Source organism: Silene latifolia, chromosome 3 (assembly GCF_048544455.1).
Source record: "Silene latifolia isolate original U9 population chromosome 3, ASM4854445v1, whole genome shotgun sequence".
Taxonomy (NCBI): domain Eukaryota; kingdom Viridiplantae; phylum Streptophyta; class Magnoliopsida; order Caryophyllales; family Caryophyllaceae; genus Silene; species Silene latifolia.
Window position 1 is genome coordinate 130,409,200 of NC_133528.1, and position 22,390 is coordinate 130,431,589.

General features: G+C 37.0%; 2 protein-coding genes across 2 annotated transcripts; one reads left to right on the forward strand and one right to left on the reverse strand.

The window, feature by feature from the left end:
- Nucleotides 1-638: 638 nt before the first annotated feature.
- Nucleotides 639-12,482, reverse strand: LOC141649688 (protein FAR1-RELATED SEQUENCE 5-like). The gene is made up of 4 exons (XM_074458370.1): nucleotides 12,392-12,482; nucleotides 2,300-2,843; nucleotides 1,459-2,210; nucleotides 639-1,159 (listed from the first exon to the last, which is right to left on the reverse strand). Exons 1-4 carry the CDS (start codon nucleotides 12,480-12,482, stop codon nucleotides 639-641), a joined length of 1,908 nt encoding a protein of 635 aa, XP_074314471.1.
- Nucleotides 12,483-15,631: 3,149 nt separating this feature from the next.
- Nucleotides 15,632-20,839, forward strand: LOC141649689 (protein FAR1-RELATED SEQUENCE 5-like). The gene is made up of 6 exons (XM_074458371.1): nucleotides 15,632-15,652; nucleotides 15,817-16,101; nucleotides 16,955-17,113; nucleotides 18,207-18,279; nucleotides 18,999-20,074; nucleotides 20,198-20,839. The coding sequence occupies exons 1-6, from the start codon at nucleotides 15,632-15,634 to the stop codon at nucleotides 20,837-20,839; spliced, it is 2,256 nt and encodes a 751-aa protein (XP_074314472.1).
- The last annotated feature ends 1,551 nt before the right edge of the window (nucleotides 20,840-22,390 follow it).

Consider the following 22,390-nt stretch of genomic DNA (forward strand, 5'->3'; position numbering starts at 1 on the left):
CACCTTGACCCTTTTATCAGTATCGTACTCTGATATTTATTTTATATAAGTTTTTCCTTTGTTTTATAATCCGGGTTGTTACAAAGTATATCTTCTATTTGCTGCTACTATATTTAATGAGCGCCATCAAAAGAAAAATCCTTCAACCGATCAACCATCATCAGCATCATCCTGATCTGAACTCCCCTGAAAAATATAAAAATAAGCTGAAACAATAATATTTTTTTATATAAGGAGTGATATTATTTATAAAAACGTGTGATATTGTTTCTGACTCGTGACATATGTAATAAACAATATCATATTTTGTTATCCTGAAAATAGTGATATTATTTAGTATAAGGTATGATATTATTTCTCATAACGTGTGATATTGTTTCTGACTCGTGACCATAGACCATATATAAAGTTTCTTAAAATATAAATCATACACATACTTGTCATGGTGAACATACCTTATTGTCGGCATTGGGTACAAAAGCATCAGGACAGTTACGCTTATAATGGTGAGCCATTTGTTTGCAATTACGGCAAAGCCTTTTGGGCTTCTCTGCTTTGGCTATGCATTGTTGCTTTTTGGAGATCATTCTCTTCCCACTACCCTTGTTCTTTGCCTGACGAGGTGGTAGAATCCTCACCTAAGTTGAGGAACTGCATCCAAGAAGCATCTCCAACTCCTGCTCTTTGGTCATTGACTCTGATTGCGGATTGAGTTTGACCCTTAATTGCTTCAGTGTGTTAGCAAGATCAGTGATCTCATTGTTAGACACATTCTTGAGCACATTGATAGTTGCGTAGAACTCTGACCATAACTTGCACATCTCCAACTTTCTTAAACCAGTGGCATCAATGTCGTCCATTAACTCACCATGTAAACCATAAAGAGGGATCTTGTGTGCATTCTTGGTCCACCGCATAAGGATGTACTTATCAAGCAAAGTGTCTACTTGTTTCCCGGAGGAAACCCAGATAATGTGTCTGCAAATAATACCCTTTATGTTGAACAACTTACAAGAACATTCAGCATCATTGGTTGTAGAATTGTAGACGACTTGATAGGTCTTCTGCGTTCTAGCATCAGCTATACCAATTACCTCTATACCGTTGGTAGGTGGTGTGAAGCCACCAACACTAAGGGAACAAATAGAAGCAGTAGCTTCTAGTAGAAAATATGCAAAAGCAAAATGTGTATAAAGCTTGGAAGCATGAGCTTCCAACTTAAGAGAAGTAGATAATTGTGGAAGAGTACAGTCATCGTCTCTATCAAGTTGCTTTTAAGTATGGCGCTTTGAAACCGCATCCAGAATTCAACAAGTGAACCATGTGCATTTTCAAAACGCTTGAAAAAATTATTCTGACTCTCAGATTGTTGAGTTGTTCTTAATAGACAACCCATAGGAATATCACGAAAATGAGCTTGGATCCATTTTCTAAACATGGTTGACAACCAAGAATTACCTTCAAGATTATGCTCATTAACCAACTGAGACCACTTTTCTTCAAATTCCAGAGGTTGTAACTCAGCATCACAAACAATAGCATTCAAACGGCTCACAAAATCAGTCTCTTTCGGTATTGCAGGCCCAACTTTATCAGTCAGCTTTTGCATGATATGCCACATGCAATATCTGTGCCTAGCATGTTTGAAAACAGCATGCAAACCCAACTTTATTCCAGCACATGAGTCAGTAATGATACAGTGTGGCTCTCGCTGACCCATAGCATCTAGGAACTTTTCAAAGACCCACTTGAACGAGTCTTCATCCTCATGAAATAGCAATGCAGCAGCAAAAGTAACTGACCTTTTATGGTGGTCTACCCCAGTAAAAGGAGTAAAAACCATACAATACTTATTCGTACTGTAAGTTGGATCATAAATGATGTAATCACCAAACAAAGAGTAGTTTCTACGAGACTCTACATTACACCAAAACGCACGAACCAAACATTTCCCAGAATCCACCTCATAAGCAAAGTAAAAACCTTGATTGGTATCACGTTTATCCTCGAAATGGTTAATAAACAGTTGAGAATCCCGGTCTCCTATGAAACATTTGATATCCCTTCCAAAATTCTTAAAATCAACGAGTTGAGCTCCCACATTTTCATAGCCATCTACATATTCCTTAACATTTCTAAATGTCGTTGTTGGGCCTTGATTAACCTTTGAATGATCAATAATTGTCTTTTTATGGTAAAGATGGAGGTGCCTGTGTTTTTTTTTTTTTTTTGAAATTGTTTATTTCTAAGTGAACAAAGACGGTGATTATGCCACTCACTAAATTGGAAAACAACATACCCATCCCCATTATAGCAAAACTCAATCATAGTAGTACAACCAATCCTAGTTAGTTTAGTGATTCTGATATCAAATGCCTTGGGAGTTGCATGGTCCTCTCCACTATATAAAACAATAGCCTTCCTCTTATGATCTCTAAAACCTTCACGTTTACAAACAACAAATTTATACTGAACATCACCAGAATCAGACCTTTTTGGGGAAGACTTCCTAGGTTCAAAACCACATGTTTCTGCATACACACCATAAAAACTAATAGCTTCTTCCAAGGTCCCAAAAATTACTCCAATATGAGGTTTAAACTCAAGTGCAACTTTCCTTGTCCACAATTCACTACCACCAGGTGTGGAGTCCAAAAGAAGTTGATGCACACGAGAAGGAACAGAATGTTGTTCAACATGTGGAGTAGAGCTAGGTCCATCAGGTGGTTCAATATGTACAGTAGAAATAATTGAAGACTCAAGAATATCGTTATTATCGTTAGAGGTAATTGCAGACTCATGAATATCGTTAGGGGCAGAAGAAATTACAGTACTTGTAGGATCTGGCAAGAAGTAACAACAAAAGTACAATGTAAACAAACAAGTAAAAGTTAAGAGATATGAAGGAAAACAATATCACAGAAATGTCTGAACAATGTTACATATCCCGCTAAACAATTTCACAAATTCGTGAAAACAATATCACATATTCTGTAAAACAATATCACACATGGTGTAAGGAAAACAACATGACACAGGTCACTGAACAACGTTACATATCCCCCTAACAAATATCACAAATTCTGGAAAACAATATCACATATTCTGTAAAACAATATCGGACTTGCTGTAAGGCACAAAATGAGACTACATGCATATCACGCCCATCAGCTTTTACTAAATTAGACAATTCATATCACAACAATCTTATTTTGTAAGAATATCAATATGACAACTTAATCTTAGGGCAAACAAAAACGTAAAACATGAAATAAGAATTAAGATGCACATAAAATATTTTTAGGTACAAAAATTATAAGAACAACAGTAAGATAACTAATAATTGGAAATATTTGTCAAAAAATAAAAGAACATATAATTTAAAGCTGAAAGTACAAAATAAAGAGAACATAAAGCTGAAATTAAGAACAATAACGTACCTGACATCAGGATTATGATTGAATAAGCGCAGATTAGTGCAGAAAACCTAGAAGAAAAAAAAAACAAGACAAACATAGAAATAAAAGTAGAAGAAACGTAGTAACATGACTACTAATTCGAAACATAGGTACGAAAAAACGAAAAATATGTGATTTAAAGCTAAAATTACAAATTAAAGAGAACATAAAAGATGAAGTTAACAACAATAACGTACCTGACAACATGAATATGATTGAAATAGTATGATAATTGATAAGAATGAGAAGAATAAACTGAGATCACGCCTAAACTGAGATCACGCCGAGCTCAATAATGGAAAAACGAGTTACAGTAGATGTTAGAGGGAGAAGGAGATTTGTGAGATAATGACGGTTTTGGCTGATAAAAAGGGGCTTATATAGTGGCTGGGTGAAATTATTAATTTGCACTTATTTGGTCCGCCTAAATACTATGAAGGTATTAATCCTCAATCCTCAAATATATGAGCCATACTTACATGATCCGATTACTATATATGTATAATATATATATAGAAACTGCATCTGGTGAGTCTAGGTATTTTAGGTGAGTTTGTCCTATTAATCTCCACCATTAGATCTAACACAAATCAAGGGCTGAGATTAATCCTATCTCATACTATATAAACCTAAAATTATAACCTAGCAGCCCCATAACTGATTCCCACTTTCTCTCTCTTATTCTACTTTCTCTCTCTCTCTCTCTAAATGAATTACGATCTTCAACTTTTTTTTCCCTTCAGTAACTCAACTCCCCCAAAATTTTAAACCTAATTATAATCACCCATATTTCGTTCTCTTGTAACATAAATTCCTTTAAATTATTCAAACCTAGTGTTAATTTGTAATTCAAGAATCAATCAATTGAACAATTCAATCAAACTCGCGTTTCAGATCATTGGATTGATCGCATACCTAATGTCAATTTACAATTTATGATTTACGATTCAATAAATCAGAGCAGTTTAATTAAACTCTTTTTTCGCAAACTTAGATTGCTCGTCTTCAATCGATTTCCAGGTTTGTTCTATTTGCTTTTGTAATTCTTATTCAATTACAACAAATCGTTTTTATTATTAGATTTCATTTTCTTTAATTGATGTTCAAATTAAAATGTCAATTTTATCAGTTCAAGAAATTCATGATTCCATTAGTTTAAGCAGTTCAACTAATTCATGATACAATCAATGCAAGATTGAATCAGTTTAGTAATTTAAACAACTTAATCAATCTCTGATTTCAGATCTTTTAATTAAAATTGCATATTTCGATTGCATACCTTCAACTAATTTATAGGTTATTTCTAGATCTAGATCTTGTAGTTGCTTTTAATACAATTACAACGATTCGATTTTGTTGGCTTTTAATTGATATATGTGTTTGCTTTGTCGTCATTTTGTTTGATTTGTCAATTTTTAACTATTTTTAGCGTTGTTACTTACCTGTTCATTAAGTTCGTTGCGGATTTTATAACGGACTGTAACATTATTACTGTAACATTATTACTTCATGGAATAATATAGTTATTATTCAGGTTTGAAAATCAGCCAACAAAAAAGTTGAGTTGTGCAAAGAGACGATACAGACAAAAAACCCTAGTTGTGCAAAGAGACGGTACATAGCAATGCAAGAAAGAAGGAAGAAACATAGAGATTAGGGCATGTTCTTCGTTTAAAAGTCATCAAGAAGATAGGCGTGAAGAAGACGATATTATTCAAATTTCTTCCTTCCATTTTCTAAATAATGTTTTGTTTTGAATGTCAAAAAATTTGGAAAAGAAGGTTTGAGAAATCGAACAACACAAAAATATCGCCAAAAAGTGGATGATAGTCCTATCTAGTTACTTTAAGATTGTACTTCAAATTTTCTAACAGGCCGTATAGTCTAATGTTGTTTATTGTATGGTCAATACCGCTTTGTTGTTTTAGTTTATTAGAGAACTTTGTGCGTTCCTCTTAATTATGATACAACCAATCCTTATTCTGCCATGTTACAGTAATAGTGTTACAGTAACATCAGTCATTCATTAGAGTAACACATTGTTACTATAACATCTACGTTTCATTATTTACTTCAAAGGTAGACCAATATTACAGTAATAGTGTTACTGTATTAATATTACAATAAAAATTAATTATTTCATTTATTATATAAGACAGGTATAATGTAATTCTTAAATGTAATGGTAAAGATTAATTTTAAACATATTTAAAGTAGCGGTGTTACTGTAACATCATTTGTTCATTAAGGTAACAATGATACACTAATTATGTTACTGTAACAACGTTGATTCATCAAAGTAACACGAAAACAGTGTTTAAAGTTCAAACTTAAATTATTTCCACTACAAAATGCAAGTGAATACACACCAGTCTAGCCGACCCTGATATGCTAAAATGTTTTTGCAATATCACATCACAATAATGTGAAAAGTTTACAGCAAATATACATCATAATCACACATAATGTTAAAAGTCTCTACTAGCATTTCAACTTCAATAAAGTTTCTCTTTTTACTCCTATCTTCATAACTGATTTGTCAGCGTCTTTCTCTTCTTTATATACATCGTCTCTTTGCGCGACTTGTTTTATGTTGGTTCATTTCTCAAACCTTATTCTTCAAATTTCCTGACATTTAAAACAAAACATTGGACCATTAATGATTAAAATATATGTGAAAGCCGATAATCCATCATTAGTGATCAACATCTCTTGTGAATTAATGACAATGTTATACCAACAAATTTAATTGGATTAAATCACACAATATCAAATATACAATGTTGTAACAATATTTCAAGTTCAGTTCAATAGTAACGAACGATTTCTCAATAATAACTACATCATGGCATGCAGTAATAATGTTACAGTAAAAATGTTACAGTAACAAGGTTACAGTAATAGGTGTCGAGTATTTGACGAAAGTTAATTTCATAAATCGCAATTTAACAAGTACAAAATAAAACGAACATTATTACTAAATTTTATCATGTCTTAACCCTAATTTTTTCGCACAAACAGTTGGAACACATAAAATCGACATTAACAACAACAACAACAACAATAATATGAAATGAGAATTAATTTCTCAATTTCTAAGTTAGAAAAAACGAACATACAATAAATTGACAGTTTATTTATATAATTCTAGATCTAGAACAGCAACAATCAAATTAAACTTAATTTTTTGGCGAAAAATCAATTACTAAGTTCGAGCAAAATACTAACCGTAAATCTACAACAACAACAATCAAATTAAATATTTTCTTCATATCATTCAAAATCGACAATAACAACTTACAAATTAAATTTAAAATTATGGGATAACATTAAACACAATAAAAAAAATTCTAAAAAATTCGCATAGAGATAATCGATTTATACCTCTATATTATGTTTGAAACGGAAGTATTAGATACACTAGCGATTGAACAACTTGAAGATCTTGAGTTGATGTTTTTGAAGATTTATTGAAGAATTTGGTTGCTTTTGGAAGTTTTTTCCTAGTGAGAGAAAGTGATGCCTGTCGTTGTGTGCACCAAAAATAATATTTATAAAACCTATTAGAACTAACAGAAGCTAGTGGTAACATGGTCGATCCGCAGGGAGGTAGGGAGATAATAGTTGCTTTCAATTTTAGTCTAACGGTAACAGTGAGGGGGGTTTTGATATAAATTATAACTAAGTCTAAAAACATAAACTAAATAAACAAATAAAAGTAAAAAAAGGACGTAAACAATGATAAAAGAAATGCTAAAACGGTCGGTTCACTATAGCTGCGATGGCACATAATCCTAGGTAAGTCCGAAATACAGTCGTGTAGGATGGGTAAAACAAGTCCTCTCGGTCCAAGTTAACTAGTAGCTCCTTTCGGCCTATGCTACTGGTCCCTAAGTCTCACTAATACTAGTTCTCGCCCTGAAAAGTGATTCCTAAAGCCTAAATTACTTATCTTTCGATCTTAGCAATTTAGTCGTCTTAATTCATTAAATAATGCCCTTCCTATCTCTCGATCTACGGGTTGGTCAAAACTAAGCATCTAACAAGTCTCCTCTCGGTCTCATTGTTAGATATTGCACTTAACGAATCAAACAAACGCTAATCAAACACGGTCTGGTCGATCGACCAACTACTTCAGTCGACCGACCACACGACTTAGTCGATCGACTAGTTAAGCCAGTCGATCGACCATGCCCTAATTCGGGGTCACTATTCTAATGCCATCTACGCCATAGATCCCCTACATCTTAGCATGGGGTGTTTAGCTACTCATACTGTTAATACTAACAACAGAAAAATTAACATATAAAACAATCGATTTCATACTTAAATTAACTAAACAAATAACTAACATGAAACGAGAAATTGGCTTTGGGAAATCTAGACTAACAATTTTAAACTACAAAGAAAGAACAAAATCAAAACAAGAAATACCAGAAACAAGGGAGGCGGAACGAATGAATCCGAACGCGAGGAAGAACTTTATTAAAAGATGCTCAAGGAAACCGTAAACTAGATACTGATAAGTCTCAACCCTAATGTGAATGAATAAAACTAAGCTAATCAATCCCCCTTCAGGAATAGGAAGGGGTTACGTTATATAGGAATGTCACGTAAAACCCTTATTCCTAAACCTAATTACAATGGGCTTCCTCGTCTTTTAATTTGCGCGTCAGCTCGTGGAGTGGTCGATCGACCACTGGGACCAGTCGATCGACCAAGAGTGCTGTACAGTAATGCATTCTGACGATTCCTGCAGCGCCACCGATCTTAAAACAGCTGCCATTTCTTCGTTACTTGGTCAAATCAGGCGTTCTACGCGGCGTTGGAAAGCTAAAAGGATAAGCTTTCACTTCCAATTGGAATCACTCGATTATCCGCTCTATAACTCGAGATATAGCCATCTGAATAAGGCAACAATGTCGAGAAGCATTCTGACAGTCTATCGACCATGTAGATCAGTCTATAGACCACTGTAGCTGGTAATCCACTTCTAAACTCTCGGAAATACGTCTTTCAGGCCTTGAAATGCGCACCAAGTTCGCTTCCCGAGTCTTTACTCCACGTCAAATGCAATGCTAAGTACTTAGGGACGGATTTGGCTCGATTTCCGCTGGATTCTTCACATCTCTGCAATATTATACAAAAATACGAAAGTAGACGGAAATAGGGAAAATAGTAGCATAAACTACATATTTGAGCTCTGAAATGCGTGTAAAATAGGGTGTAAAACATCATATAAATGACACGCATCAAACTTCCCCAAACCAAACCCTTGCTTGTCCCCAAGCAAGAACTAGACTCGATCCTAAAACCTAATGGAACGAGTTCAATCTCAGAGCGAAATGCAAACCGAATAGCCTAAACCAATTTAATTCAACAACTAACAATCAATTAGCAATATGAATCATGCAAACGAGTTATGTAGTCGTTAAAAAATTGCTGAACCGTCGACCTTGCAAGACCTTTAAAATTGGACTCTCACGGGTCACTCTTCTCTCATGAAGCAAAGGATAAGCATATACGTGTAAGAGAGGAAGATAAATAGCCTCTCACCTAGACTACGATCCACATAATCATGCATGCAACTAATATGATAGACAATTCTAACTACCGTACATACATTCCAACCAAACAAGGTCCTGTCACAGCCGAGGGCTTACAAAAAGATGGTAAAGTGAGGCAATGGGTGAGAAAAGGCAAAACATTTATGGAAATGTGGAGGTATAGGCGGCCAAGCTAGTACCTAAACAAAACCATATGACAACATCCATTTCCAACTCACTTATAGGATTAAGCACATGCGCCCTTCATTTGGCACAAAACTCACCAAACCGAACTGAAAATACTCCTTATTAAATGTAAATAAAGCATAGGAGTGAAACCGTCTACAAACAACATCTTTTCCTTTCACGGTTTCTTTCTTTCATCATTTTTTCTCATTTTTTTGAATTTTTCTCAACTTCTTTTTTCTTTTCTTTCTTTTCCAATTCTTTTCTTTTCATCCTCCTTCTTTCTTTTCTACCATCTCCAAATAACGCAATACAGACCAAACTTGGCACAATAAATTATATACCGCAAAAGCATACATTATACTAGCTTGACAAGGCAGGCTAAATTTGGATGTAGCTAAGGGTCAACAGGCAAATTTGGCTAATGTGGAGTTCAATAGGTAAAATAAAATAAAGGGGAAATTATAAGCACCTCCCTGCATGTGACACCAACCACTAACCCGAATGTATGCAGGCAAAAAGCAATTGAATTTCATAAATGTGCAAATTAATGATACATGATATGCAAGGAGTAACTACTCACAATCCTACATGAAACCGGTCACAAATGACACCAGTTATATGAGCTCTAATCCTTAGAAATTATAAGTAGGTTGCCAAAATTCAGGTCAAGTCTATAATCCAACAAATATTTTAACAAAAACTCGTAGGTATGCATATGTGATTCTACTAATAACATGTCAATTAAGCATGGCTTAGGCATAAACAGCTGCAAACGCAATGTCATCATTGAAATACTACCGTTCCGACTCAACCTATATGCTAAAATAAACGTGCATTTTTGAATTTTTGAAAATTTTCAAGTTTTTTGGTATTTTCTGTATATAAGAGGAAAATAAACAACAAATGCAAACTGAAATGCAATAAAACCAATGCAAATGCGACGCAAAACCCTTCCCCAAACCAAATCACACAATGTCCCTATTGTGCAAAATCATATAAAAGAAACAAAAGGGAAATGGGATTTTTGCGTTATTATAACTAAATAAGACATGAAGTTAAACTCAGAAACTCACAAGATTTTAAGCGCAAAAGGAAACCTCCCCAAACCAGCGTGAGCTTGGAGGTTTCAGTAGCCATCAGTGCTACCGTAGGTACCTGAAAAGACAAACAAAAGTACCGCGCGTAATTCCGAGAAAGCAATTTACGAAACGCAAAATTATGTGCAAGATAAGGAAACGGAAGAAAACAGAAATGAATCGGAAAATAAAGTGGAGAAAATACTCCCTCAACTCCGCAAATCGACCAAACACAGCAGGGGAATGATCGAAAACAGGTACAACAGCGAACATGGTTGATCGACCAGGGTGACAGGAACAGAAGCTCCTGGAACTGTAGCGGTCAGTCGATCGACCACACAGGCCAGTCGATCGACTGAGATACCTGCTGTAAGTTTCTGATTTCTTCGAATTAGCTAATATGGTCTATGAACCTGCAATTACACATAATAACGCGCCCAAAATTGCGCAAAACCCAAAGTAACAGTCTATAGCCTAAATAAATCCTAAGCAAACCAATTAAAATGCGAAGTCTCGCGCACACGAAAAACGATAAATAGTCTAAAAGCCATAAAATAGTCTTTAAAAGGTCTAAGAAACGAATAGATCAACGGAAACTGTGGAAAATCTCCGACCAAGGCTTCTGTCTACATGAAGTAGCTTCCGCAGTGCTCATCTCAGAAGCTGGACTCCACTCTACTCCGACTGGGATACTCAATGGATCATCTCTAGCATCTTCCCAAGCATGGCCATCATCTTCTAGCTCCTCACACTCAAGATCCGACTCCGAAATTTTGACTGGCTCCTTCTTCTTAGGCTCCTCATCCGGCTCCTCGTCAGTTGCATAGCTCAGACATCCCAAACCGCCTCTCTGAACAATGGGCTCCTTCACAACTGGAGCGATCCGCGGTTCTTTCTTCCCCAAACCAGTTCCTGCAACAGTCAAAACAGAAGAATCTTCTTCCAATTTGCTCCCAATTTGGGGCGGAGGTGTTACAACAGGAATAGGCATAGGTAAGGAAGTAGGAATCTCAACATAAGATTTCTTTTCAGAAATCACATTGCAAGTAACGGGGCACATAGGATCTCTCTTTTTATGAGACTGGGCAAACAATATGGAGTGCTTTCCTACCTTAAATCTCAAAGTTCTTTCCCCTACATCAATTATTGCACCAGCAGTGTGCAGAAACGGTCTTCCCAAAATAATTGGGGTGTTGACATCTTCAGGAATATCCAAAACAACAAAGTCAACAGGAAAAAAGAACTTTTCAATTTGAACAGGCACATTTTCTAAGACCCCTACGCATTTGAATCGCAGAACGGTCACCATTTGTACAGATCATATCGATAATGATAAATCTAGTTAATTTCAATTTCTTAGCCAGACTCAAAGGCATAACACTGACACTAGCCCCTAGATCATATAATGCCTTCTCAATTGAAAAGGTACCAATATTACAGGGGACAGAGAAACTACCTGGGTCAGACAGTTTACGATCAGCAGTGTGAGTTAAGTATGAACTAGACTCTTCAGTTAAATGCACAGACTCGACAGCATTCAAAGACCTTTTCTTAGCTAGCAGTTGTCTCATAAACTTCATATATGCAGGTATTTGATTAACTAGCTCTAATAAAGGTATTTGCACATTAAGACTACGCACTAAATCTTTGAATTTATCGAATGTTTCCTCATCTTTGGTTGGCACTAGTCTCTCTGGATAAGGGGCTATCAGAAGTAGCTTTGCCCTCTCTTCTAAGTCTCTCATACCGGCATCAGTGGATTTAGGCTGAAAATCCACTACTTTGTCCTTGTTGTAGCTCGAACCTTCTTCAGACCATCTCAAGAATGAACCATTGACCGTTGTCGGGTCATACTTTGGAACCGGAACTGACCCATCAGCATTTGGATCTTGTCTTGATAATTTCGGGGCCGTCGTACCCCGAAACAAGAAGTCCCTCAAGTTATCTGGCATTGGAGGACGGAATGGTTCGTCATCAGCTGCTTCCTCAGTCGATCGACCAGTGGGGTCGGTCGATCGACCACTCTCCTTTTTTCCAGAATGGTCAGAAGGATCAGAAAGTGTCGCTGAAGAATTAAGGGTGGTCGATCGACTGGGTGATGCGGTCGATCGACCGTGATTACTGTTGATCCTCTTTTTCTCGCCCTTTTTCTTCTTCCCTTTTTCAGCAGCTTTCTCGGGTCCATCAAGAGTAGCCCCGCTCCTCAGCGTCATTGCATGTACGGTCTCAATACGCTGATTCAGAGAGTGAAATTGACTCGGTATCTCAGCTGCATTCTTATCTAATGTAGAAAATTGAGATTTCAGCTCCGTGATTGAGACCTCATTCGTCGCATTACTTTTCTGTACCTCCACCATAAGCAGCTGCACTAGACTCGTCAACTCTGCAACTTCATTATTCGACTCTTGCTGTGACGGAGTGGATGGTGGTGGGGCTACATAAGGAGGCACATATGGTTGATGCGGTGAAATAGAAGCGTAATTATACGCATTGTCGTGCCTAAATCGATGAAAAGCAAACATCTTCTCCATAGGGGTCCTGCATGTATCAGCTATGTGTCCCTCTTCGCCGCATCTCCTACAAAACTCCACCTGCTGCTCCTGAGAATGGAACATGGGTGGACTCTTAATCATGTAGATAGGACCTGTAGGACCTAACAAAACAACACTAGAGAAGATGGTAAGAACTGCCTCAAGGTACTCAGTCTTCCCTTGAGGTGAAACACAAACTAAAATAAAAAACAACTAAAACTAGCGCTGCCTCCCCGGCAACGGCGCGAAAATTTGATGCCTGTCGTTGTGTGCACCAAAAATAATATTTATAAAACCTATTAGAACTAACAGAAGCTAGTGGTAACAGGGTCGATCCGCAGGGAGGTAGGGAGATAATAGTTGCTTTCAATTTTAATCTAACGGTAACAGTGAGGGGGGTTTTGATATGAATTATAACTAAGTCTAAAAACATAAACTAAATAAACAAATAAAAGTAAAAAAGGACGTAAACAATGATAAAAGAAATGCTAAGACGGTCGGTTCACTATAACTGCGATGGCACATAATCCTAGGTAAGTCCAAAATACAGTCGTGTAGGATGGGTAAAACAAGTCCTCTCGGTCCAAGTTAACTAGTAGCTCCTTTCGGCCTATGCTACTGGTCCCTAAGTCTCACTAATACTAGCTCTCGCCCTGAAAAGTGATTCCTAAATCCTAAATTACTTATCTTTCCATCTTGGCAATTTAGTCGTCTTAATTCATTAAATAATGCCCTTCCCTATCTCTCGATCTACGGGTTGGTCAAAACTAAGCATCTAACAAGTCTCCTCTCGGTCTCATTGTTAGATATTGCACTTAACGAATCAAACAAACGCTAATCAAACACGGTCTGGTCGATCGACCAACTACTTCAGTCGACCGACCACACGACTTAGTCGATCGACTAGTTAAGCCAGTCGATCGACCATGCCCTAATTCGGGGTCACTATTCTAATGCCATCTACGCCATAGATCCCCTACATCTTAGCACGGGGTGTTTAGCTACTCATACTGGTAATACTAACAACAGAAAACTTAACATATAAAACAATCGATTTCATACTTAAATTAACTAAACAAATAACTAACATGAAACGAGAAATTGGCTTTGGGAAATCTAGACTAACAATTCTAAACTACAAAGAAAGAACAAAATCAAAACAAGAAATACCAGAAATAAGGGAGGCGGAACGAATGAATCCGGATGCGAAGAAGAACTTTATTAAAAGATGCTCAAGGAAACCATAAACTAGATACTGATAAGTCTCAACCCTAATGTGAATGAATAAAACTAAGCTAATCAATCCCCGTTCAGGAATAGGAAGGGGTTACGTTATATAGGAATGTCACGTAAAACCCTTATTCCTAAACCTAATTACAATGGGCTTCCTTGTCTTTTAATTTGCGCGTCAGCTCGTGGGGTGGTCGATCGACCACTGGGACCAGTCGATCGACCAAGAGGGCTGTACAGTAATGCATTCTGACGATTCCTGCAGCGCGCACCGATCTTAAAACAGCTGCCATTTCTTCTTTACTTAGTCAAATCAGGCGTTCTACGCGGCGTTGGAAAGCTAAAAGGATAAGCTTTCACCTCCAATTTGAATCACTCGATTATCTGCTCTAAAACTCTAGATATAGCCATCTGAATAAGGCTATAATGTCGAGAAGCATTCTGACAGTCTATAGACCATGTAGGTCAGTCTATAGACCACTGTAGCTGGTAATCCACTTCTAAACTCTCGTAAATACGTCTTTCAAGCCTTGAAATGTGCACCAAGTTCACTTCCCGAGTCTTTACTCCACGTCAAATGCAATGCTAAGTAGTTAGGGACGGATTTGGCTCGATTTCCGATGGATTCTTCACATCTCTGCAATATTATACAAAAATACGAAAGTAGACGGAAATAGGGAAAATAGTAGCATAAACTACATATTTGAGCTCTGAAATGCGTGTAAAATAGGGTGTAAAACATCATATAAATGACACATCAGAAAGTTGTTCAAAGATTTGACGAGCGTCTGATTTTTTTTTGCTTCAGTTAATGTTTAGAGAAAGAGTAAGTTATTAGAGAGAGAAAATTTTTGATTATTAGGAGACTTAGATGACCCGCCTCTTTGCTTTTTATTATTGTGTCAAATTGTTTGGGGCGACGTGGCTTAACGAGAGCCCTTAGATCTTTAGATCCAATGGTTGAGATTAATAAGACGGACTTACCTAAGATGATGGACTCACCGAATGCTCACTCACTCTCTCTCTCTCTCTCTCTCTCTCTCTATCTATATATATAGTAATTATACATATTTTGAGAGGATATCAATGTGATGAATGAATAGAAGTCAAAGCTTGGAACTGTCAATCGTCACGACGCTTGGGTGGCCGGTCACACTCCTAAGAATGGACAATTAGAATCTCCATATGATAAGGCAATCAAAGAGAAAACTGTAAGTTTGAATAAATATGTCACTTATATCACTGGTGGTCGGTTATATAATTGTGATTTGTGAGTTTAAATAAAATTTAGTTGCATAATGGTTTTTTGTGTATGTAGAGGATTTGTGAGAAAGAGGTAGAGGAAGGAAAATGGAAGCCTCAAGGACGTGATGTCATTCTTGTTAGGGCAATCGGCAAAGCAGAGCATCCAGGTCGTGTGAGAGGGGTATCGACGCATGTTGGTATCACTAAGTATTTTGGGAAAACTACTCGAAGGACAATGAGTGGTGATGATAAGGTATATAAATACTGTATTTTATTCAACATAATTTATAAATATATTTGCTGAAATTATACTACGTATTTTAATCATATTCATTTCTATTACACAGCTACAAACAATGAAGGTCGTGAGAGAGGAGGTAGAAGTAGTTGATGATGACATGTTCTTATCATCTCCAAATCCGGCTTTTGACGAGGTATTAACTACTACGACTAGTTTATAATTGCTATATATATACTAATTAATTAAATTTATTAATTAAAGTAGTGCATGTATCTATACTAATTAATTAAAAATGTGAAGGGCGTTTGTAAGAATCTTTGTGTTCTTTACTACAATGCCCCTATAGTACCATCCGACAAAACTGTTGTTGCTAGGGGAGCAGCGTTCTATTACGACCAGATTCAAGAAGTTGAGGTTCAAGGCATTGCCCTCCGTCAGAATTGGAGGGAAGTAGAAGTCACCGACATATATCTGGAGGAGTATGGTACTCTAATAGAACCAATTAGTGATAATTGGTGTTTGCAAGATGTCGTGGGTTCTATTAGGCAATGGCCTGAAGCATTCATTATTGTTGACATCTCCGGCGTAATTATGCTAAAGCTAACACATTTTATATAATGAACGCCTTTAAATTTATTAGGGTAACCTTATCTAACATATAGTAAGTATTTTAATTTTTACATTTGCAGGAGTTACACGAAGCCATTATGGCTGAAATTAGGACTATTACGTCAACACACAAAGTCACTAATTCGACTGCCTCTCCACCCAAAATTCAAGAGGTAGTAATAATTTGAAAAATAGATTGTGAGTTTTTCCTTTTTTTTAGTTATTTAAATTATATATGACGTCTCGTCTAATGTATATATATATAGAAATAGGATCTCGTGCGAACTGAAACTTCGGTGCGAACCTACAAACTAACTTAAAAACCTCAAACAAACAACTCACGCGCTAATATATACGGTGTAACTTTTAATCACTCACGCACTCCTCATCTACTCTCTGACACTCAACGTCATCCACATGCTCTCTTTTATCCCTACCCACTACCCACAACACCGATCATCGGCGCCGGACTGTCAGTCCTTGTCTCGGTACTCCGGCGATGTCTCTATTCCTCATTCTCTTTCTCCATTTCCCGTGTTATCTCCGGCAACTGTGAAAGCACCATCTCGCCAGTCGCCATCAGTCCCACCACACCGTCGCCAACTCACCAACGATGTCGACCAATTAGACGTTGATAGCCAAGAGCCGCCTGATGTCACTGTAAGACGTCAAATTAGTAGATCTAAATAATTAAAAAAGGACATAAGTGTTGGTTGTTGGTTGTCTGGTGTTCGATTGGGATGCGTTTTGGATTGGGCAGGGAGAACGTTGATCTTGGGAGTGTTGGTGGTGATCTATTAAGTTGTTTGGTGCGGTTTGATAATCGTAGGCTGCTCGTGGGCTGGATAGGTGGTTGTGTGACGATGGTGTTGAAAAGTTGAAACGAGAAGGAATTGGGAGGAAGGGAGATTGTCGGCGCCGTCAGTGGTTGCAAGTGAAATTGTCGACGTGTTATCGGTTGTCGCCGGCAAGAACTGGTGGTGCGGTGGTAGGTTTAATTAATGGGGGTAGGTGACGAAACAGGAAGAGAAGAACGAGCAGAGAGGTTATGGAGCCGGGACAGTTCGTCGGAGTAGGTTGATGTGGGGTCGGTGGTGGTCGTGGGGATTGGCGGTGATGTGGGGTCAGTCATGGTGGTGGTCTGGTGGTGTGTCCTATTTGTGAAGTGATGAATGTGTCATGTTTGGTTGTGAGTGGTGGCGGTATGGTGTTTGTCGGTGGTGGTGGCAGCTGCGGGGGTGGTTGTGGTGATGGTGGTGACAGTGGATACATAAAATACCACCCTAGATACATTTCATATAACTACTAGATACATTTCATATAAGTACTAGATATACTTCGTATAACTACTAGATACACATGTATCTAGTAGTAATACCATGTGTATCTAGTTGTAAAACCATGTGTATCTGAGGTAGTTCGTACGGTTCGCACCGTACTTTAGTTCATACCTGACCCCGCCGCTATATATATATATATATATATATATATATATATATATATATATATATATATATATATATATATAGAGAGAGAGAGAGAGAGAGAGAGAGAGAGAGAGAGAGAGAGAAAAAGAGAGAGGATCTTGAGAGTCTAGGTTATTAGGGTGAGTCTGTCCTACCATCCCTAGCCGTTTGATCATGTCAATCTGATGGCTGAGATTTAATCTAAGCTTAATATTGTTTATAAAAATAGTTGCGCTGACTAATATGTGTCATAATTCTTACGCAACTTTCTCTCTCTTCTTTCTCTCTCTTTGCTTTTCTCTCACGCTAATCATCACTTTCACGCTCAACTTCGTTTTCTGGTGAATTCTGTTTCATCATATTGCAGTATTTGATTACTTTTCTTCAATTTTTCATATTGTTCTTACACAATTCATTATTTGCTTTATTACCAGGTTTGCGCGTTTACTTCGATCAACATATATCTTTTCAGTCTTCGATTCCTTTCGGTTTAGGTAATTTATGTTCTTATTGTACAATTGTTATTCAATTTCGGTTTCCTTTTCATCTAATTGCTTGCATATTAGGTTTTTAAATGATTCACGCTTCTTCATCACTGCTTTTTCGTTTTTGCAGGTCTCTGTTTTCATGTCGACTGTTCCTTCTACTCCATTGATTCGCGTATCGATTGAAGATGACATTCATCTAGGTATTACTATAATTCCTTTGTTTTTCGAATTAAAATCGTTTTATTGTGTCTGCATGTGTATTTTAACTGGCTTTACCTGTATATTTTAGTATTTTACATTTATTACAGCTTATCCTGTTCTGAATTACGTCTTTTCCTGTCAATTGTTTCTTTTTTAATTTAATTTTTTATCTATTCACATGTTTACTAACTGTAACATATAATTTAATTCACTATAACAAATTTATTCTGAATTACGCATTGTTTTTTGTTTATTTGTTTGCATTTTAAATTTAAGTTAAATATTTTGACATGTGAAATTACTATAACAGATCGGCTAAATCGCTGTAAAAGATTCCATGTCACTATAATATGTATGCTATATTACTGTAACATGTGATAAAAGACTATAACATATGTAATATCTCATATTAATATCATTTTGCTCTTAGTATAACATCATCATAATGTTACTATTACATCGTAATCAAACAATGTGATTTAGTATGATTATTTTAACAGATTCCATGTCACTATAATATGTATGCTATATTACTGTAACATGTGATAAATGACTATAACATATGTAATCATTACTGGAATAGCAAACCATATCCCTATAACACCCATTCCATGTCACTGTAACATGTTTTATTTTAATGATATTAATACACTGTAATCTACCTTTTAATGTGCTATGTGTAGTCTCTTATTTTCTATTTTCATTTTGTTTTATTCAGAAGTCCAATATTGTCGTGATTCTGTTTTTACTCCAACGTGCACATCACACCCAACAAAAATACATCCACTTCAAGTGAGCTACACTCCTGGTGGTAGTCAGAGATGGACTAGGCTAGTTGAGGAGGGGTTCACACCTAAACTATCTATGCATTTTTTTGATTATGATTCAGCAATGTGTTTTTATGTTGTGTATGCAATTTCCTGTGGGTTTGAACCAAGGCTGCATACCACAAAACGTACCCGTTCTGGTGAATTACTTAGAAAATCGATTGTTTGTAATCGTCAAGGCTTTAGAGATAATAAGAGGAAACTGAAGTGTCCTGCTCAAGAGGTTGATACTGATTCTACTGTTAAGACTCAAGTTTCAAGGAATGTTAAAGTTACTAGGATTGGTTGTCCAGCAATGATGAGAGTGGAAGCGGTGGAGGGTGGAGGTTATAGAGTCGATCAATTTGTTGCTGTTCATAATCACCGTCTTCTTTCTGTTATAGACAAAGAGTTCCATAAAGTTGTCAGGCATCTTTCTGGTTTCCAAAAAAAGTTAATAATTGGTAATTCAAAGTTGAATATTGGGGCAGACAGGAGTTTTCAACTTTGCAAAGTATATGCAGATGGTTATGCTAATGTTGGAGCGACTTTGACAGATTTTAAGAATTTTGCAAGGGATGTCAAATGTTATATAAGTTTACAGGATGCAACTTTTTTTATCAATCACCTTGAAGAGTTAAAAAAAATGAAACCTGGTTTTTATTTTGCGTATGAGGTTGATGATGATAAGTGTTTGAGCAGGGTGTTTTGGGCAGATGCTGAGTGTAGGAGGAATTATTCTATATTTGGGGATGGGCTTAGCTATGACGCTACTTATGGAACCAATAAATATCGTATGAAATTCACCCCGTTTACTGAAGTTGATCACCATAAGCGGTATGTTACGTTTGCATGTGCTTTACTTGCTCATGAGGATGAACATTCTTTTGCTTGGTGTTTCAAAAAAAATTTGGACTGTATGGATCAAAAAGAACCATTATGTCTCGTAACAGACCAAGACCCTGGGATGTTACTTGCCATTCCTAAAGTCTTTAAAACAACCCGTCATCGTTTTTGCATGTGGCACATTATGGAGAAAGTCAGTGCTAAAGTGGGTGCAATCACATGCAAAGAAACTGATTTCCTATCTCGTTTCAATTCTGTTGTGTAGGATTCTAGTTTAGAACCAATGGAGTTTGAACAGAGGTGGCTTGAAGTTATGAACGACTTCGACCTTGGTGGCCATAAATGGCTTTCTAGTATGTTTCGTGATAAGCATCTCTGGATTCCAGCATTTTTTAGGGACATGCCAATGGGAGGCCTATTAAGGACAACTCAGAGATCCGAGAGTGCAAATTCCTTCTTTAAGCGTTATCAGAATCACTATGGAACTTTGGTTGAGTTTTGGTTGCGTTATGAAACAGCCATTGAACAACAGCGTTACCTACAAAAGTGTCTAGACAAGGACAGTGAGCACAGTTTACCAGTTACTACTCCATCTCCGACTAAGATTGAGTTACATGTTGCATCTGTCTATACTCATAATGTTTTTTATGATGTGCAAGTTGAATTGAAGCACACTTCTATCTGCGGGCTTGCTGGTATGCCTTTGAATGGGGACATTCGTGTATATGATGTAAATGATGAGCTGAGACATACTACATTTCAGGTCTCTTACACTGCCACAACAGAAGATGTTAAGTGTACTTGCAAAATTTTTGAAAGTAAAGGTTTACTTTGCAGACATGTTTTTTGGGTTTTGTCAGCTAACCTTCTTAAAAGCATTCCTGGAAAATACATTGTCCCTCGCTAGTGCAAGGTTTCTTATAGAAATCCTTTTTCAATTCTCCCTGGGAATCTCGTCGAGGATTGTGAGCCTGCTGATGTGGTCGTGTTCCCTAGTGGGGTTTAGTTTTTCGGTACTTGTCGTGAGGAGCACCTAGACCAAAACACAATTTATAACTTCACAAACAACTCTACAATTAGTAAAGAGGCAAGTAAAGGTCGGATCCCAAGGGACGGGAATTGAGATGAGATTTCTATTGCAACTAGTGGTGTCTTAGGGTGTCACAATTGGGGTTTGATGTAGAAGATCACTAAACTAAATAGCAATAAAAGTAAACAAGCAAGATGAATTGAAAGGGATGTAAACAATTGATAAAAGGCACTAGGGTGTCATGGGGTCATAGGGGATTCATGGGAATTGATCATACAAACATATTCTCAAGTTATAAGCAAGCAATTATTGTTGTGATGGATCGAGTTGGTTTATATCTTACAATCCTAGGAAAGTTTGGGTCCCGGAGCCGAATCGATTAGATTGTACAACACCTACAAGTCGACTTAGTCTTCCCTACTCAACAACATGCATGGTCTAATGAGACTCGAGTTGGTTTATGTCTTACAAGTCTCATTGAAAAGATAGGTGATGGGTAAAAAATGCAAGGATTCATAGGCTCGCATTTCATCAAACATAACATGTGCATGAGTTGAGATCATAACAAGCAAGCAAATAAACTATGAAAGCATATTAATTTAAGCATGAATCATTCCCCATGTTGGTTTCCCCTAATTACCCATTAACCCTAGCTAAGGAAACTACTCACTCATTATCATGTTGAACATGCTAGCAAGGTTGTCAATCATACCAACAAAGTGAAACATGATGAATAAATGAAAGTAATTAACAATAATTAAAAAGGGATTAAGAGAATTATACCTACTAATGATTCCAATAATAAAGCAAAGAATAATAGAAGTACTTGATGATTGATTGGAAGGTTGTCAATCTCCCAATAATAACCCAAATAATCTTCAATTACCCAAAACAAAGGATAAACAAGAGAGAGATTAAGGAAATAAAACTTGTATTAAAACTTGATTAATTGTTGATTACAAGATTAAAGAGAGATTTGATTGATATTAACTACACTAAAGATTGCTAAGAAGAACATGCCCTTCTAATTAGACTAATGGGGTATTTATAATGGGGATTAGGTACATGAATTAGGGTTAACTAAGGGCTTAAATGACGATTAAGTCCCTTGTTGAGGAAACGCCGGTCTTTTTGGGAAGACTCCGGTCTCTAGGGAGACTCCGGTCTCTAGAAAAAGATGTGCATCCTTCCTTGAAGCTTGAAGAAGACGAAATGGGTCTGCCTAGGAATCCGGGCGTCTTTAGCACGGGACGGGCGGATTTGGTGGTTTCTGCCCGGGCGTCTTGTGGAGAAGACGTGCGTCTTCTGGAGCTTCTGCCCGGGCGTCTTCTGGAGAAGCCGCTCGGATTGTGGCTGGGTGGACGGGCGTCTTTGGGGGAAGACGCACGGATTGTTAGGCAGTCTTGTTTCTTCTTCTTTCCTTCCTTT

Coding starts and splice junctions, on each gene's coding strand:
- LOC141649689 (XM_074458371.1), top strand. CDS start 15,632: ATGAAGGTCGTGAGAGAGGAG. Junction 15,653..15,816: donor TGAAGGTCGTGAGAGAGGAG/GTAGAAGTAGTT, acceptor AAAAATGTGAAG/GGCGTTTGTAAGAATCTTTG. Junction 20,075..20,197: donor TGTTACTTGCCATTCCTAAA/GTCTTTAAAACA, acceptor TCTGTTGTGTAG/GATTCTAGTTTAGAACCAAT.
- LOC141649688 (XM_074458370.1), bottom strand. CDS start 12,482: ATGACGCTGAGGAGCGGGGCTACTCTTGATGGACCCGAGAAAGCTGCT. Junction 2,844..12,391: donor CGAGAAAAAGAGGATCAACA/GTAATCACGGTC, acceptor ACTTCTTGCCAG/ATCCTACAAGTACTGTAATT. Junction 1,160..1,458: donor TAATGAGCATAATCTTGAAG/GTAATTCTTGGT, acceptor ATTTTCTACTAG/AAGCTACTGCTTCTATTTGT.